The sequence below is a fragment of the Suncus etruscus genome, chromosome 2 (assembly GCF_024139225.1).
Source record: "Suncus etruscus isolate mSunEtr1 chromosome 2, mSunEtr1.pri.cur, whole genome shotgun sequence".
NCBI lineage: Eukaryota > Metazoa > Chordata > Mammalia > Eulipotyphla > Soricidae > Suncus > Suncus etruscus.
The window spans coordinates 138,029,555-138,047,799 of record NC_064849.1 but is presented as its reverse complement, the minus strand read 5'-3'; the positions used below and the strand labels follow the sequence as shown (position 1 = coordinate 138,047,799).

Here is an 18,245-nt window from a genome sequence, read left to right as displayed (position 1 = left end):
ACCTCTGTATAGAGGAATAGAAAAGAGCTTTCCCTAGGTGAACCCCATTTCCTCTCCCTCCCCTAGGAGTTGCAAACCTATTCACTTTTTCCTGATAGAACCCAACAATGGATCCCCTACCTATCCTCCCTTTCTTTCCCTGTCATTCTCTCTTTGATCCCCATCTCTTCCTTCCCTCTAACCCCCTTAATCTCCACAAGAGCATGGATGGGAGTAGAAGGGCATAGGAGGATAATGTGTGTGTCTCCAAACTTTCCTGCGTGGACTGAGATGGTTTTCTCCACTTTGGACCAATTTTGACAAATTCTGGGCCAGTCCTCGAAGTCGGGCACAGAGCAGCCCATCTTAGGTGAGCGCCTGTGGCCTGTGGTAGTGAATGAAAGACAAGGACAGGGATGTCCTTCAAGGATGTCCTTTGAGGGGGGGGGGCCCTTCCACTCCAGAGGGCAACACGGTGGGGGGGGGAGGAGCCCTCAGTGACCCTGAAAGGCTGCAAACCAGGCCTGGTGCGGACGCCTGGGGCCCTTCTCCTCAGCCTATCTATGGATGGCACAGTGACAGGGCTGCGACAGGGGGTGGGAGTAAAAGGGCACAGGAGGAAAAAAAAATGTGTGTCCCCCCCAAACTTTCCTGCCTGGTCTGAGATGGTTTTGTCCACTTTGAGCCAATTTTGACAAATTCTGGGCCAATCCTCGAACCCGGGCACAGATCTGCCCACCTTAGGTGGGTGCCTGGGGCCTGTGGCAGTGAATGAGCGACAAGGACAGGACAGGGGTGTCCTTCCAGGATGTCCTCTGGGGGGCCCCTTCCATTCCCGAGGGCAAGGAGGGGCGCCCTCAGTGACCCTGAATGGCTGCAAACCAGGCCGGGTTGGACGCCTGGGGCCCTTCCTCGCAGCCTATCTATCCAGGGCCTGGCGCAGCGGGCTCGAGGGGTGACGGGGCTGCGACAGGGGGTGGTGGGCAGGCCCGGGCCCCAGGGCGTCCTTCCTCCTGAGGGGCATGCAGGCTGCGGCCTTGGGGGGCAAGCGGCGCCAGGGCCTGAGGCCCAGCCGGCCAGCCAGCCAGTGTCCTCAGGAGGGCCAGGCGGGCGCGTCGAGTCCTTCCCGGGCGCGCGGCCCCGGAGGTCGAGGCAACGGGCGCGAGTCCCTCGTCAGGCGGCCCTGAGGGAGCGGGAGCGGGAGCCGGGAGGAGGTCCCAGGCGGGGGTCCCAGGCGCGCGAGGGGGCGGCTGGGGGCGTCCTCCCTCCACCGAGGACGCCCGGGGGGCCGCGGGGTCCGGCCTGTCTGTGCGACTCAGCGGGCGGGCGCCCCGAAGTCTGGGGCACCGCCTGGGCCCGGGCTCCCGCTCCGGCTCCGGGCCGCGCGAGCGGAGTCCAGGCCGCGCTTTCCCGCCCTCCCGCCGCCTGCTCTCCAGTGAGGAGCCGAGCGCGGGCGGCGCGGGGGGCGGCGCGGCGGCTGGCGAGAAGAGCCAGTTGTTTAAAATCCTTCTAGAGCAGTTTCTAATTCCCCGCTTGCGCCGGGGTTCGGAGGGGGAGGGGGAGCGAGCGGGCGGACGCGGGAGGAGGGAGGAGAGAGGAGAGCCGCCGGTGAGGGACGAAGGGAGGGCGGGCGGGCGGGAGGGAGGGAGGAGGGAGGAGACTGCCTCTCCGGCTGGAGCCGCCGCCGCGCGCTTCGGCGGGCCGGAGGGGAGGGGTGAGGAGGCCCGTCGATCAAGCGCGTTGCCCGGGCGACGGGGGCGGGGCCCGCGCGCGCGGCGGCCAATGGCGGGGGTGGCTGCGTGGGTCGCCATGGGGACGGGGCTGTTCCCGGGGAGGCTGTGATGGGTTGACAGGTGCGTGACAGTGGGAGCTGCTCTCGGCACAAGCATGTACGGCAAAGGCAAGAGTAACAGCAGCGCCGTCCCGTCCGACAGCCAGGCCCGGGAGAAGTAAGTGTCTCTCTCTCTCTCTCGCTCGCTCGCTCGCTCGCTCTCTGCGCTGGCTCGCCCACCCTCCGCCTTCACACGCGCAAACACGCACGCACTCGGAGACACACACACACATACACACACACACACACACACGGACGGCGTGCACCCCGGGACAGAGAAGCACGCCCGGGGCGGGTGGGCTGCAGGGGAGTTGGGGTGCGCGAGGCGTGGTGTGTGTGTGTGTGTGTGTGTGTGTGTGTGTGCGTGTGTGTGTGGTGCGGGATGCGATGGTTGTTTTATTTTTTTCCTGGAGGTGCTCGCACGCTCCTGCGGGTGGTGGGCGGCTGTTGGGGGGCTGCAGCGGGTGCAAAGGGATCGAGAGTGTTTTTGGGGGGCTGGTGGCGGCGATGCAAACTTGTTTTGGGTCACGGAGGGAGAATGAACGGCGGGTTCAACTAAGTAACTTTCGCAGCCGCGGGTGCGGGGCTTTTTGGGGGGAGCCTTTTCCCGGGGGGTCGCGGGGAAGGTGCGAGGCGGCGGCTGCGCGGCTGCGGCGCAAACCAGGGGGCGTCTGGTTGGGGAGGATCGGGGGGTCGTGCTGGCCGCCGGGGCGCGCCCGCTCGGGGGGCGCTGCAGGCGGAGGAGGAGGGAGGCTCGGGCTTCGGGGTTCGGGGGCCCGATCGCGCCGGGCGAGGCGAGGCGAGGGCGGCGGGCGGGCGCGCGGCGGGCGGAAGGGCGCGGAGCGGCCGAGCGGGGCCCCGCGGGGCGCGGAGACGCGCGCCCGGGCGCGGAGGGTGTGTGTGTGTCTGTGTGTTTGTGTGTGTGTGTGCGGGCGTGGGCCGGGTGGGCGTCGGGGTTTGCCTGCCCGCCCTAGAGGAGGGGGTTCAGTGCTCCGAACCTCGGGGCTGGCGGGCGCCCCGGGCGTGCTGAAGTTTGGGGAGTCTGAGCCCCGAGTTCCCGGGGAGGAAAAGTGTCTGTGGAGCCGGCTGGCGTCTGTGCTGCGCGAGCAAGCCGCCCCAACTCGGAGGCTTGCGGCGGCTGGAGAACTTTTTTTGGGAGGAGGGGGAAGTTTTTTTGGGGGGTCGAGGTTGCAGGGGTGGCGGGGTGGGCGATCCCACCCGGTGCGGCGGTGGTCGCGGGGCGCGGGGTGGGGAGGGCACGGTGGTCCGCAGGGGGGGATCTGTGTGGACTGGGGGGCTGGGAGTTGTTTTGTCGGGGTGTGGGGTGGGAATACAGGGGATACAGGTGGGAACTTCGGTGGGAGCCTTCAAGGCGGCTTGGGGAGCAAAGCCAGCGCCTGGCACCCGGTGCCACCCTCAAGGCACTCTGCGAGGCAGGCAGCAGGGCTGTTCACAGGCTGTGCTGTTCTGGTTGGGTAAGGATTTTGGGGGTGACTCAAAATGCGGGGGGATAGTGGCTGATCCCCGAGGACGAGCCCCTCTTTCCCGTAGAGCAGCAGATCTCTGGGTCCCCAGTAGCCGCCGCTACTCCAAGGGCGCGGCGATTCCTTGTCATTGCCTGGCCCAGGGTTCAGACCCGGAGAAAGTCTCAGAGAGCATCTCTTGCAAAGCCACTTGGGCTTGCTTAGGTTACCTTGCTCCCAGAAATGGCTGTATTAATAATAATAAAGAAAACCTCGGTGCTGATGACCGATCTTTCCTTGCTTTAGGCGGTTCAGTCATCACCCCCAAAGTTTCTTATGCCCCAGGGATGGGAATGTTTCCTCATCTTCGCGTTGGCAGCAACGACTCAAGTCCCTTGGGATTTGGGGGATGGCAGGCCTTGATGGAGCAAAACAAAACAAAAAAATGAACGCAGACACTGTTTGTTTTTTGTTTCTCTTGTTTTCTTTTTTTTACCTCCCGAGGTATTTGGTTAAGGAGTTACTGCAGGCACCCCCTTGCTTTTGACCAGGAGTCTGTAGAAGACTAAAGCATTGGAGTCTGGTTAAAGGCATTGCAGTTACTGGAATGCAAGTTTAGAAATCAGTGTTAATGGTGTGCATTACTCATTTGGTTATATTATATCTGATAAAATAACATTCGAGGAAGGATGTTTTAATGATTATGGAATTTGCATTTTAGATGGGGAGTGACCGGATTAACATGTAATGTGGCATCAGTCTTAATGTATTTGAGGAGTGGTTACTTTTGGGAATTCAAGTAACTTTATTTTGGATTTTAGTAAAACTCATGAATGCCTGAAGCTAGCTAGTCTGCTAGTCTTGATAACTTTGTAAGAATTCTTTTTTTTTTTTTTTTTTTTTAGTAGTGAGGAAGTTGATTCTGCTGTGTCTGTGTTCCCTTCTAGTTTCAAATGTGAGATTCTGTCCTCTGAATAAATAAGCCCACTTTTCCCTGTCATTTCTCTCAAACTGGACACCAAATAATATCTACTCATGAAAGCAAAGTGGTGAGCGTTCTGCTAGATGGTGCTATTTGATTTAAATATATTTCTTCCATTCATTATAATTGGCATCAGGAATCCTGGATTGGCTTGCTTGCCTTAGGAACTAAATATAGGTGAAGTGGCCACTTTTGGAGAATTGACAATGACTGTTCTGGGTTAATTGTTATTGCCTCAATTTCTCGGTGAGTGGTGTTTCAACCTAAGACAAACATTGAGACAGGCTCTATTTTATAGACTAAATGTAGGATGGGAGAGTTGATTTTTTAGTTTTCTTCCCATTATGCTTCCTTGAGACTTTGATGGCTCTGTTTTATATTACTAGCTCCTGAAGACAGAAATTAAGAAGTTGTCTTTAAAAATAAGTGTTTTCATATTTAAAGAAAAATTAATGCTGACAGACTTTGAAAGGTACTTGGGTGAAGAATTATCTTTTTGTAATTAGAACTGGTCTTATGTTAAAAAACACAAAAATTATTTGGTTTTCAGTTAATGTATAAATGCTTAGTTTGAAGAATTGTGAAAATGAGTCATAATATGAACAATAGCATGATTTTATAATCAATAAAAATTGTTTCCTAATGTGCTCGTAGTCGATATCTGGCTGTATTGCTTTGCCTTTTTCTTTCACTAAAACGTTGTTGCTATATGGAACATTTAAAATTAATTTGCTAGTTTTATAGTTTCTATAATTTCAGTATTTTCAAACAACAAATTGGCCATTCAGATTATTTTTCTTGTTAGATAACTCAAGCAGAGCATATCTATACAAAGGGTTTGGTAAAGCTTTTATTATGGAGGGAGTGATTAATAATTATTGAAGAGAGGTAGATTATTTGTGTAAAAATTGGAATCATTCCTCTTGTAGCAGGGTTTTCTTTCTAACCTGGTTACAATTGTAATTAAGTAACTGTAATTGGTTGTTTATGTCTGGCTTCATCTAAAATGCAAGTTTCTTGAGCGTAAAGAAGATACTTTTAATTTCTTCTTTGTGGCATCCTTGACACAATGCATAGTGCCTCCAAGTGCCAAAGTACCAACTTGTTGAATAAATGGAAACGTTAGATTCAAAAGACATTTTTTTCTATGTGGGAAAACTTTTTCAGTGGCCTTAAAAAAATTAAGGAATTTAGGGCCCGGAGAGATAGCACAGCGGTGTTTGCCTTGCAAGCAGCTGATCCAGGACCAAAGGTGGTTGGTTCGAATCCCGGTGTCCCAAATGGTCCCCTGTGCCTGCCAGGAGCTATTTCTGAGCAGACAGCCAGGAGTAACCCCTGAGCACTGCCGGGTGTGGCCCAAAAAACAAACAAACAAACAAAAAATAAGGACTTTAGAAGAAGTTTGAATCACACGTTCTCTTAGTTGTATTTCAAAAATATCAAAATAGCAATAAACCTATTGATTATTCTCTGTGCCAGTCTCTGTGTGAACTTTATTTTTCGAAAATCTTCCAACATTTCTAAAAAAATGGTCATTTTTTTTATCATTCATTAAAGAAACAAGAAGATGAATATTGATTAGTTAAGTTACTCAAACAGGGATTACTCCTACTGTGTTCAAACACAGATTATTTTTAACGTTAGAGCCTAGGGTGTTGCTGAAGAACATTTTCTTTCAGTATACTGGATTGCCTTCTTGATCTAAAATAGATGCTACAGATTCAAGGAACATCATTGCATAATCAGATCAAATAGATTTGAATTTGAAGTTTATTCAGATATGCTATTATATCAATTGCTTATAATTCTGATGCTTTTTTACCCTGTGTTTTGAGAGACTATGGTATGGTGTGGGGGAAGGCATAGCATTTATAGGGTCGGAATTATAGTTTCATTACATTTTTTTCTCCCTGGAATTCTGATTACTTAATTTTTAAAACAATGTATTGTAGTTGTGAATAAATGTTATAACAAATTATGCAGGAGTATAATTCCTGTAAATATCTGATTAATTATTATTATTATTTGTTTGTTTTGGGGGGGGTCACACCCGATGTTGCTCAGGGGTTATTCCTGGCTCTGAGCTCAGAAATCGCTCCTAGAAAGTTCGGGAACCATATGTGATGCCAGGAATCGAAACGGGTGTGTCCTGGGTCAGCCACATGCAAGGCAAAAGCCCTATCGTTGTGCTATCTCTTCTGGCCCCTGATTAGTTAATTTTTATTCAACTATTTTATCTTTTAAAATTATGCAATAACAAAGATGAATATAATAAGGCACAGTAGAACATGATATATATATTATGTCATATATATAACATATGTATACAATATATTGTATATTACAGATATATATTGTATATATGTTATGTATATTAATTATATATTGTATATATGTTATATGTATTGTATATATGTATATATATATATATACATACACTAAATAGTGAAAAAATCGGTAAGGTAGGCAGGAACCACAGAAAACAAATCGTCTAATTTGAGATTCTGAAAAATAACGTTGCCTTTTAACTCATTGCTCCTTTAGCTGAAAATACTATGAAATAATGTTTAATCATCCTCCTCCCATTTTAAAAATTAATGTCACCATTCTGAAAAATGATTCAACAATCTCCTTTTCATTGCTCCCCTTTCTTTGGGTGATGGGGCCACCTCCTCATCTGGTGAATCTAACCACATACAAGTGTGACCCTTAACTCCTATGCTATTTCTCCAACTCCTCTTTTCTTGTATTTTGGAAGACAGAAGTTAAGACAGATGAAGTAATAGAATTCAGAAAGTAAATTGAAGAACAGTTACTATATCAGGTTTTCTGAAACTTTCTATAACATTGAATTATATTTGACGTTCCCCTTCTTAATCTCCTGAAATATTAAACAGCTTGCATCTGGTATGTTAGCTACTAGAAATTTTCTTTTGACTTTTCCAATAGAAGTATGAACAAAATGAATTTTTTTGTTTTTGTTTTTTGGGTCACACCAGGCAGTGGTCAGGGGTTACTCCTGGCTCTATGTTCAGAAATCTCTCCTGACAGGCTTGGGAAATCATATGGGATACCGGGATTCGATATAATGATTATCCAGAGTTTGTGTTGATTCTCAAAAATAGCTTTAATATTGTCATTATTTTTGAAGCTGTGAAAATAAAAGAAAAAAAGAAAAGGTTTGTTTTCACACTTTATAGTCAGTTTGTTATACAATATCACTTTAGTATGAGAAAATTACATTTCAGGGGTTGGTGTGATAAGTACAGTGGGTACCTTGCCTTGCACACAACTGATCTGGGTTTGATCCCTGGCATCTAATATGGTCCTCTGAGTACTACCAGGATTAATTAATTCCTGGGTGCAGAACTGGGAGTAATTCCTGAACATTATCACCAGGTATAACCCAAAAACAAAACAAAACAAAAAATTACATTTAAGTTGCTTTATAGTAGTGGACAAAATGTTTCTCACATCTTCAGTTACAAGCAGAAAATACTCTTGTTTATTTTTAATTTAAAACATCGCTTGGGGGAGGCAGTAATTCTGGCAGTCATTGGATAAGGTCCCCCAAAAAAGCACACTGCTGTTGTGAATATATAATTTTAAAGTAACTGTAGTTTTACTTTAGAATACACGGGAATATCCTCTGCTTTTGTGTATTGCTTTGACATTGGGTGAGAGTGATATAATATTTACGTTAGTAGTATGTTGTTAGTAGCATAAGACTTTATAAGCCTTCTAAGGTATAACTTTTATTAATAACTTTTTTTTTTTGGATTTTGGGCCATACCCGGCGGTGCTCAGGGGTTTCTCCTGGCTGTCTGCTCAGAAATAGCTCCTGGCAGGCATGGGGGACCATATGGGACACCGGGATTCGAACCAACCACCTTTGGTCCTGGATCAGCTGCTTGCAAGGCAAACGCCACTGTGCTCTCTGGGCCCTAATAACTTTTTCAAAGGAAAAACTTTACATGTGAGCAGTAAAATAAGACACATTATTTAACACCTAGGGAGTTCCTAGAATAAAATATTTAAACATTTTTTGATTTTTAGGTCTTGTTCTTTCAAGCTTATGTTCTCCCTTGAACATATACATTTCCCCCACCATTTCATGTTTCTCTAAAATATTTTCAATAAAAACTATTTTTACTTTATCAAAAATAATTTAGATTTTAACTGCTTGTTAATGGTACTGGAGATGCATTTAACAATAATTAAACCTTCATATATGAGCTCTTTTTTTTTTTTTGCCACATCTGACTATACTTGGGGTTTAGGTTTACTCTTGACTCTGGTTCCTGTCTGGGGATCATATGTGGTGCTGGAAATGAACTTGGGTTGACTGTATGTAAGGCAAAATGTCTTACTCTATATTTTCTCTCTAGCCTCATATGTTGGTGGTTGTGCCATTATTTACACATACAGAAATACAAAGCTATACTTCTGGAAATCTTAAAGTTTTGTAAACCATTGACAAATTAATAAAAATTTTTAAAATACTAAAATTTGCACCGTATTTTGTGTATTTCTATGTATATCACCAAGTCCTGTAAGATTTTGGTATCAAGGTGTATAACTTAACATGACTAAGGCTATAAGGGGTTTTGTTTGTTTTACTATGGCTCACATATATTATAGAGTGATTTAAAGGGTGTCTATCAAGGTTTAAGTTTTGACTCATGACATGTGAAAAGTAGTAGAGGTTATTCTTATCTTCCCCAAATTGTATTTTATACACTGTGAAAGGACATTAAGAAGTGGATAAAAAGTGATCCACTTAGGGAAGAATAGAGTTTTTCCAGGTAATATAATAGACCTGCAAAATAACCAAGTTTATGGTTGATACTAGTGGGAACTGGTCATTATTATTATCAAAGTAAGTAAGAGTTAAATTATTTCACAGAGTGGAACAAAGAATTTTTTTTTTAATATTGACAGAACCAAAGTTTATCTAGAACTCAGAAGAGCCTGGACAGTTCCAGGGCAGTGAAGGAATGAATCACTGTTCTTTGTTCTTTGAAAGAGAAACTTCAGTTGATGTCCCTTCTTAGTAACGACAAAACTATGGTCATATTTTACTTGAACAGTTTTGATTCTATTTTATCTAGAATACTAAACAGCTTTCCAACACTAATGAGCCATGATAATATTTTAAATCATAATCCACCTGGAGTGAACTTGAACCAGTGACCTGTCAGTATCCTGTTTTTGATCTTCTGTATTAATTTTCCTTTTCATGGCACATCAAACAATTCAACACAGAAAAAAATATAGAGGATGAAGTATATCACTTTATTCTTTTTATATACAGAATTTTTATAATTGTCACCATTATTATTTTAATGACTACTATATTTTTCATTATAATTAACATTATGTAGGTCATATAAAATACTGATGAAATATTTTTAAGGTAAGGATACTAAAAGAAACTTATGTGTGGCTTGATATGAGTGAAGAGAGAGGCTGATAACAAATACTCAGCTGAAATAGGTTTGATATCATTACTTTTCATTTCAGGTGATGGTTTGATATTTGCCTTGATTATCCTTTTATTTATCTACTTTCTATTTGGGGGAAAGAATCAAAAGATACTTTGTTGATGGAAGAAAGCCAGGTAAATGAATTACTCTATTTAGGTGATTTTATTCAAATAGAAATTAAATGAATTCTATAAAATGGCACAATCCTAATTACTATATACCCAGCCTGTGGAGTTTTGACATAGAAAGTGATCTAACAGCATTGTTATTATTAAAGTGTTTTATTGATGTTTGGGACTTTACTTGCATTGTCTTATTTAATCCCCTCAAGAATCTAGTGGACTGTAGGTACTATTTTCTGTTAATGTTATAGAAGGAACAAAAGCTTAACAATGTATCATGCTTTTGGCTGCAGGAATCAAAACAGGAGATAGAAAATGGCTTAATTGATCAGGGTTTAAAAATAAATCTCACATAACAGGATGTTTGAGAGAAGTAGTTTCAGAGTTGTTTTAGTGAATCAAGAATATCATGATTTCTGGAGGAGCCATTCTGCCATCCTAGTTTCCCTTCTTCTATGCAACTTCTCTGCATCAGGTTTTTAGTGTCTTTTTCTACACAACCACGAATAAAGACAAGAACATCAAGATTTTTTCAAGATTTTTTTTTTATCTCAGAAATCAGGAAGGAAAAAACTTTTTTTTTTTGTAAATTACTTAGAAGATATTTTCCTCCGCCATATAGGCAAGAACTGTAGTATGTCCCCTAAACCAATAACTAGCAAAGGAAATGGGTACCATAATTGAACCAAATCAGTCACCATTCATCTTCTAAGCTGCCGATGTTGTTCTCTGATGTCTGAACAATATTTAAATCCCCCGTCTTGACAGCTGGCATGTTTCATCCCCAATAAGTAAACAGAACTGGGGTTCTTGAGGCTGGAGGATAGTACAACAGAGAGGGTGTTTGTCTTGCACTCATCCAATCTGGGCTTAATCCCTGGCATTCCAAATGGTCCCCAAGCCTGCCAGTTGTATTTTCTGAGTGCAGAGCTGGGAGTACATCTTCTTTGCCAAAGAAGTGCCTCTGGGTGTAATTCCCAAAACCAAACAACAACAACAACAACAACAACAACAACAACAACAGAAGATGGGGTTCTTTGGCAAAGAAGATGTATCTTTAGGTTATAGAGACAGTAAAATGGGGCCCTGCTTTCAAGGAACTTACTTTCAAGTTTGGAGGAGGAATACATAATAATAAACAAAAAAATCAATAAAGTAAGCAATTTCAGGTAGTCATAAGTGCAATGGAAATAATAAAGTAGTGTAATGTAGCAGAGTGACAAGGAAGCTAGAGTAGATAAAGGTTAGTCTGAAAGGTTAGTTTTGAGAAGGTGACATTTAAGCAAAAACCTCTCCTGAGTAATACTGAAACAGTCACTGCTGGGTTGGGGTCAGAACATTTCAGATAGGTCTGAATGATCACTGAGGAAAACTCTCAGCATTAGCGCAGTTATTGAGGAATGTGTTAACTAAGTCAAATTTGGAATAAGAAACTGTTCTGGAGTCTTTTGTTCTTTACTGAGGAATTGGGTGTGATGGTTCTAATTTATCTGTTTTCTTTTTTAAGATAATAGGATTAGAGTCCCTTTATTCTCTCAGACCTCAGCGATATCGCTGAAGGACATTGACACATAGAACTTTTTTTTTTTTTTTTTTGGTTTTTTTTTGGGCCACACCCGGCGGTGCTCAGGGGTTACTCCTGGCTGTCTGCTCAGAAATAGCTCCTGGCAGGCAAGGGGGACCATATGGGACACCGGGATTCGAACCAACCACCTTTGGTCCTGGATCGGCTGCTTGCAAGGCAAACACCGCTATGCTATCTCTCCGAGCCCTATACATAGAACTTTTATACATAGAACTTTTATAATGTTGATGAGGGAAATAGAATTTATTGAATTCTTAAAGTTTGTTGGTTAACAAATTTCTTACAAACTTCTCCGATCTGATTAGACTATCTTACTCTCCCTTCTCGTAGTAACCTTTACTTTTTATTTTTTACATTTATCATATATTAGTCAACTGTGTGATAAGTTTACTGACTCATATGCCAATTAGATGGGAAGTTCTCTAAGGTTAAGAACTATCCTACTCATCAATGTATTCTTTAGTATAATCCTTGGAACTGTAATCAGCTATTTTTACACTAAATACATTGTGGCTGTAGTCTATTTTAAATCTATCCCTAAAATACTACAGCTCATTTCTCCAACCAATATTTTAAATATTTTATATGAGGATTAATATGTAATTTCTAAAGAACTTTTTGTAATAGTCAATAATAATTCTAATTTCAGGACTACAGAAGGCTTACCTTCTGGTATGACTGTGAAATATATGTATATTTTATTGAGAATTTTTATTAAAATAATATCCTTTTGTTTCAACAAATTTAATAATAGAATTGTATTTGATAATTTTGGAGCATTTAAAATATCATTTATTTATTTAAATGTCACCACAATTTTGTGAGGAAGATGATAATTTCCATGAATTATTAGGATTCATAAATGAAAATTAACTTATCAGCTAAGTCATATAGAAAATATGTGGCAGAATTGAGCTATATAGAGATTTTATTTTTTGGGTTCCATAGTTGGAATATTTTATTTTATTACACTAGAATTGCCTTTTTAAAAATGAGGGATTCACCTATCTTTTAAGAAGGTTTAGACATGGATTTGACTCAATAGAGAATTGTTGATTATATTTTATTATAAATTATATACTATAGATTATATAGACTCAAAAAAGAATTATAGATTATATTCTATTATAGATTATGGTTATGTTAGTACTTTCTTTAAATAAAATAAAATTTTATTATATTTATTTATTTTATTTATTGTCTTTATTTATTAAAGACAGTCTCATACAGAATCTAAATTTGAAAATATTCTACCATAAGTAAAATTTGGTTTCTGCTTAAAGTTCTTATGCTTTTGCTATATACTTTATTGGTTTAGGATTTGTGGGAGTTTGACTTAACCTAATTTTGGTCTCTTAACTCTTCTCTATGTCCTTTACCATTACCAATTAGCTTTATTTTTCAAAGTTAGATATGTTTGGAAAAGGGAAACATTATTTGTTTACTTATTTTTAGTTGTGCATTTTACTAAATAGGAAGGAAAAGTTATTTTTAAATTTTTTTGATTTTTTTTGGGTCACACCTGGTGTTACTTATTGCTTACTCCTGTTTCTGTATGTGCTAAGGGATCACTTCTGGAAGTGCTCAGAAGACCATTTGGGGTGCCAGAGATTGAACTCAGGTCAGCCATGTGCGAGGCAAATACCCCACCCACTATACTATTATTCTGGCCCTAGGAAAAGCTTTTTGATATAGACAATTGAACATTTTTGTTTACTTATTTATTTTTGTTTAGTGGGCACACCTGGCAGTATTCAGGGGTCATTCTTTGTGGTGCTTGGGGGACCATAAGCTGTGCCTGGGATTGAATCTTCCCTACTGTATTTACCTACTGATTTCTCCGACCTGGTTTATTTTATTGTATTTTATTTTTTGACATTGGGAGGATGTGTTGATTCAAGATGCAGTCATGCTCCTGGTTTATATTTTTACTGTAGTAATATGATAATATTATAAGTTATTATGATAACATATTAATGTAACATACAGTATAGTATAGATTATATACCTATTACACATATTATATAATTTATTATAGTATAATATAATATAAATATATCATTTTGTCCATTTTCAGATATTTGTTTCAGTGGAACTAATTCTGTTTGCATTGTCTGTGCAACCATCACCACCATCTATATTTTCATTTTCCAAATTGAAACTCTACTTAAAGTTGTTAAAAGCTCCCTACTTTGCCTACCCCCGCAATCACTGTTTTCTGTTTCAGTGAATTTGACAATTTAAGGTACCTTGTAAAAGTGAAATCATATAGTATTTGCCTTTCTGTTTTGGGCTTATTTTCTTTTTTCTATTTTGGTGTGGGTGCACACTCAGTGATACTCAGAGGCTACTCCTATCTTTGTACGTTTGGGGTGTGTGCGCGTGTGGAAGGGAAGGTCACTTCTGGTAGTGCTTGGAGAAATATGGGATTTGAATCCAGAGATTTAACTTAAGTCTGCTGATGTAAATGGTATATATGGCCTCCAAACTTGTTGAGCGATCTCTAACCCTTTCTGGCTTTTTACTCACTAATCTCTCCATCATATTCACAAAGTAGGTATAATCTCTGGTTTTTATAGGGAAACTGGGTTTCAGTCAAATTACATGCCTTGTTCAAGACCAAGTAAGTTATGTAGTGTGAATTCAAAGTCAAATTTTTAATGTTTAAATGTTTAATTACATTTACTTTAATGTATTTTACACATTAACATGGGAAGACTAATGGAAATTGTAGGGATGAAAAGAGGGAGAGAAATGCTTGCTGGTGATTTTCACATATATCCACCATTTTAAATTGGGGTGGTAAATAATAAGGAAAAGAGTGTTTAAGGAAATATTAGAAACTATTCACACCTGTCAAAATAAAGGTAGGCAGAATTGGAGATTGAGGGCTGGAAAGAGAGTAGAGAGCAAGGCAAGCTTCTCCATCAAGGCGGGAGCTTGCCTTGCATGTAGCGGACACCATTTAAATTCCTAGCATTGAGTGGGTGTGTTCTAGAATGCTACAAATGGCTATAAATTCTGTAATTATTATCTCAGATCTAATAACCTGGAAGATTCCAGTTATGAGTTTAGGTTAAATTTTCAGATAGAGCTGTTTTTCTGTCTTTGTCTATTTATAGCCAACATTATCTGGCCTGTTATTTTTCTAGGTAAATTTTGGAGTAAAAAACAAATAGAGTAAAAAAAAAAATGTAATCATTTGAATAAAGACTTCCCTAATTTCTTTATTTATTGTCTCGTCCAGCCTGGTTTGGCCTGTTATTTTTGTTTTTGAGCTATAATACCTAAAATGATCCAAGTGGTCCAGGAGCAATAGTACAAGCATATTGAATAATTAAATAGTCACCTCTGTAGTACAACTATCAAAAAGAAGAAACAATTACTTTGCTTCAGTTTTTTATAATATCAGGTATTATTTGTCATTTTTAATTGGATTATAATCAAGATGATTAAGCTTTTTCAGTTACTTAAACAATAGCTATTATTAGGAGGCTATTAAAGGCATTTCAAATAAGCATTAAAAATCCTGAATTAAACAGAATGACTGATATTGTTAGTCCTTCATTTAGAAACATTGTAATAAAGACATTTGAGTGAGGTTTTTTTTTTAATTCAAATAATACATTACACGCATAATTATGTATGTGTATATATATCAGGTGTAGTATTCAGTTAGGAATTTATCTTTGAAAATGACTTAATCATTTTGAATTCAAGGTGATACTCAGTCAATTATCAAGTAAGTTGTATTTTTAAATGTAGAGCCAAAAATTTAGGCTATAGGAAAGTTTTTACTGGAAGATGAAAGAGTGTTGATGCTTTTCTGTTAGATGAATGTATCATTAACAAGAGCATCCATAATATAGCATCATATAGCAAGCACTGGTAGGATTACTGCTGATAGTTGACAAAATATTTCTGTTTGTATTAGTCTGATCTCAAACAGGATGGTTCCTTTAGAAGGAAAAGTAAATAGAATTTAATGAAAATATGTACTGAATTTAAACCAAAAAGAGAGGTGCAAGAGTATTTAGTGATTAGCACTAAGAGGAAATTTATCTCCCTCTCCCTATCCATATCACCCAAACACATACCTCTAGGACTGAGGGGAAAAGGAGAGTCCATTAGATCTGGTTTTTGCAGAAAGACCAAGCAGCCACTCAAACCCCTGGGCATCAGAGGCTGGGGGCCCAGCACAGGAAATCTTTTTTATTTTCCTCTCAGCAGTAAAACTTTCTTTCTGTAGAACCCAGAGGGTAAGGGATGTGTCTTTTAGAGTTCAACCTCCCATGTCATAGCAAGCAGGAAGGATATAGAGTAAACCTGTCATGTTTACTATCCAAAGAGACTATGCAGGTCAATGTTTAAGCTTTAATTAAGCAAAAACCAGAAACATGTTTCTCAGTTCTTTGTAGAGTATAAGCTAAGAAAATAGAACTTCATAAAAGTTGAGAATTTTTTTTTTGTCAAAATAACTTTTAGAATTAGTTTTTTTTTTTTTTGATTTTTGGTTTTTGGGTCACACCCGGCAGTGCTCAGGGGTTACTCCTGGCTGTCTGCTCAGAAATAGCTCCTGGCAGGCACGGGGGACCATATGGGACACCGGGATTCGAACCAACCACCTTTGGTCCGGGATTGGCTGCTTGCAAGACAAACACCACTGTGCTATCTCTCCAGGCCCTTATAATTAGTTTTTAAGAACTATTGTGAGACTGGAAATATGTCACAATCAACTAAGAGTATGTTTTGCACGGTTCAATCCTTGACATCACATGGTCTCCACAATACCATGTGTTGGATGATGAAGCTCCAAGTGAGAATAGACTCTGAACATTGTTGGATATAGTCAAAAAACAAAAACACAAATAAGCAAACAAAAACCCCATTGAAACAGTATGAACATTTCTTGAACTAAAAATAGAACTACCATATGATACTGCAGTTCCACTCCTAGTTGTCTATTCAAAAAGCAGCAACATCAACAAAACACTAATTCAAATAGGTAAGTGCACATTCATGTTCATTTCAATGCTATTTATAGTAACCAGATGATCAGGAAACAACCCAAGTGCTCAGTATTAAATGAATAATCAAAGCTGAAGTTAAAGTGGCTGGAGCCATCATATAGTGGATAGGGTGCTTGTCTCTCATGCAGTTTATCTTGGTTCAATCCCTGGGATATGGTTCCAATATGGTCCCCCGAGCACCACCTGGAGTAATTTTTGAGCATTGTGGGAGCATTTGGCCTGTCCCAAAAAAGATGATGTTAAAGCATTTAACATAATAGAATTCTATTCTATATGAGCTATATGAAAAAAAAAATGAAGTCTTGTTATTTATAACAATTGGAATGGAGGGGATATGGTAAGCTTAATAAGTTAGAGGAGAAGACAAATATTGGGTTATCTGATTCCTTTATGAAATCTTACTCTATAGAAGTAAAGCTAGGAAACCAAGTTTAGTGAAAACAAATCCTTGGACTTAATTGCAGAACTGAGGTTACCAGAATTAGGGAGAGAGGGCTTTAACTATCCAGAGACTTATGGTGTAAGGATATTGATGCTTTGGGGATAGGTGTAGGATGAATATGTATTTTGAAGAGATGTGAAATTATACTCCTAAAACATGTTTTCCTATAAACTAATATTACCTCAATAAATAACGATAGCCTGTTAAATTATTTTATGGTCATACCCATTTATATACATCTTGTAAAGTGGGGATTGTATTCTATCGGCCTTTTGTTGTCTCCTCATTCCTTTATTCATTTGGAGAATGCATGTCATCCTCTGTTGAGACCTGATTCAAATCTGAATTACACAGCAGACTCTGTCACTATGCTATCCAATTCAGATGGGTCTGGTTCAGTGATTACAGCCTTGAAGAGGCACTCGAATGGGTAGACAGTATGTGCTATGAGAGTTCCTAAAAGGGCAACGTATCTAGCAAGCTTCTGGCTCTGAGAGTGTTAGACGAGAGAATTCTAAAAAAGATGTTTATTAAAAGACAAATAAATGTTAGCCAATTGGTGTAGGTGGCAAGTATATAGAGTATTCTAGGAGAAAGCATGTACAGAAATGCTGATGTTTCAGTATGGAATATTTGGTGAAGTGAAGAAAATCGTTGGTACTGGATGTGTTGATTGTAGCCAATTAGTCTGGCAAGTTAAACAGGAACTATTTCAAGAATGACAGTTTAACTTGGAAGATAAGCAGTTTTAAGCAGAAAAATGACATCATCTGAAGTGCATTTGTGAAGAATCCTAGAAGTGGTATGGAGGGTGGAGTAAAGAGATGGGTCCATAAATAGGAACTATTTAATAAGTAAGCAGCTATGACAGTGCATCATTTTCATACACTCCTGGGAATGCAATAGATGTCTTAGTATATAGAATAGACATGATCTGGTGGCTTAAATATAAAAATTTAACACTTTTTAGATGGTAATTGTGTGTAGGTATTTCAGTTATAGGCCTTGGAAGCATAGAAAGATCAGTTAGATGTAAAGAGGAAGATAGTGGCTTCAGTTTTTAGTGCCATTTAGTCTTAGAGACAATCACTTTGGGAGGAAATTGGATATGTTTTTGAGTTGGGGAAATGGAGAATTGAGAAAGAATTGGAATTATAAGTACTGAAAATATAAGTATCTTGTCAACTTGTTTTTAAATGCTTTTTTGAATCTTCAGGACTAGCATGAAGTGAACATTTCAATGATGAGTGAGAAATGACTGGAACAATAAAATATACTCAACTGTCTATTGTACTACCAATCAGCAGGCTATTAGTATTTAGAGC

General features: G+C 40.3%; 1 protein-coding gene across 6 annotated transcripts in view; it reads left to right on the top strand.

Annotated features, from left to right (window-relative positions):
* Positions 1-1,771: 1,771 nt before the first annotated feature.
* Positions 1,772-18,245, top strand: part of SSBP2 (single stranded DNA binding protein 2) — a 282,705-nt gene continuing 266,231 nt past the window's right edge. For 2 of the 6 annotated variants that reach the window (XM_049766151.1, XM_049766144.1), the window contains exon 1: positions 1,772-1,928. In XM_049766151.1, the coding sequence (XP_049622108.1) occupies positions 1,867-1,928 (62 nt within the window). In that variant the 5' untranslated portion in view covers positions 1,772-1,866. The remainder of the gene's footprint in view (positions 1,929-18,245) is intronic. The other 4 variants (XM_049766165.1, XM_049766157.1, XM_049766135.1 and 1 more) reach the window with 2 other exon arrangements.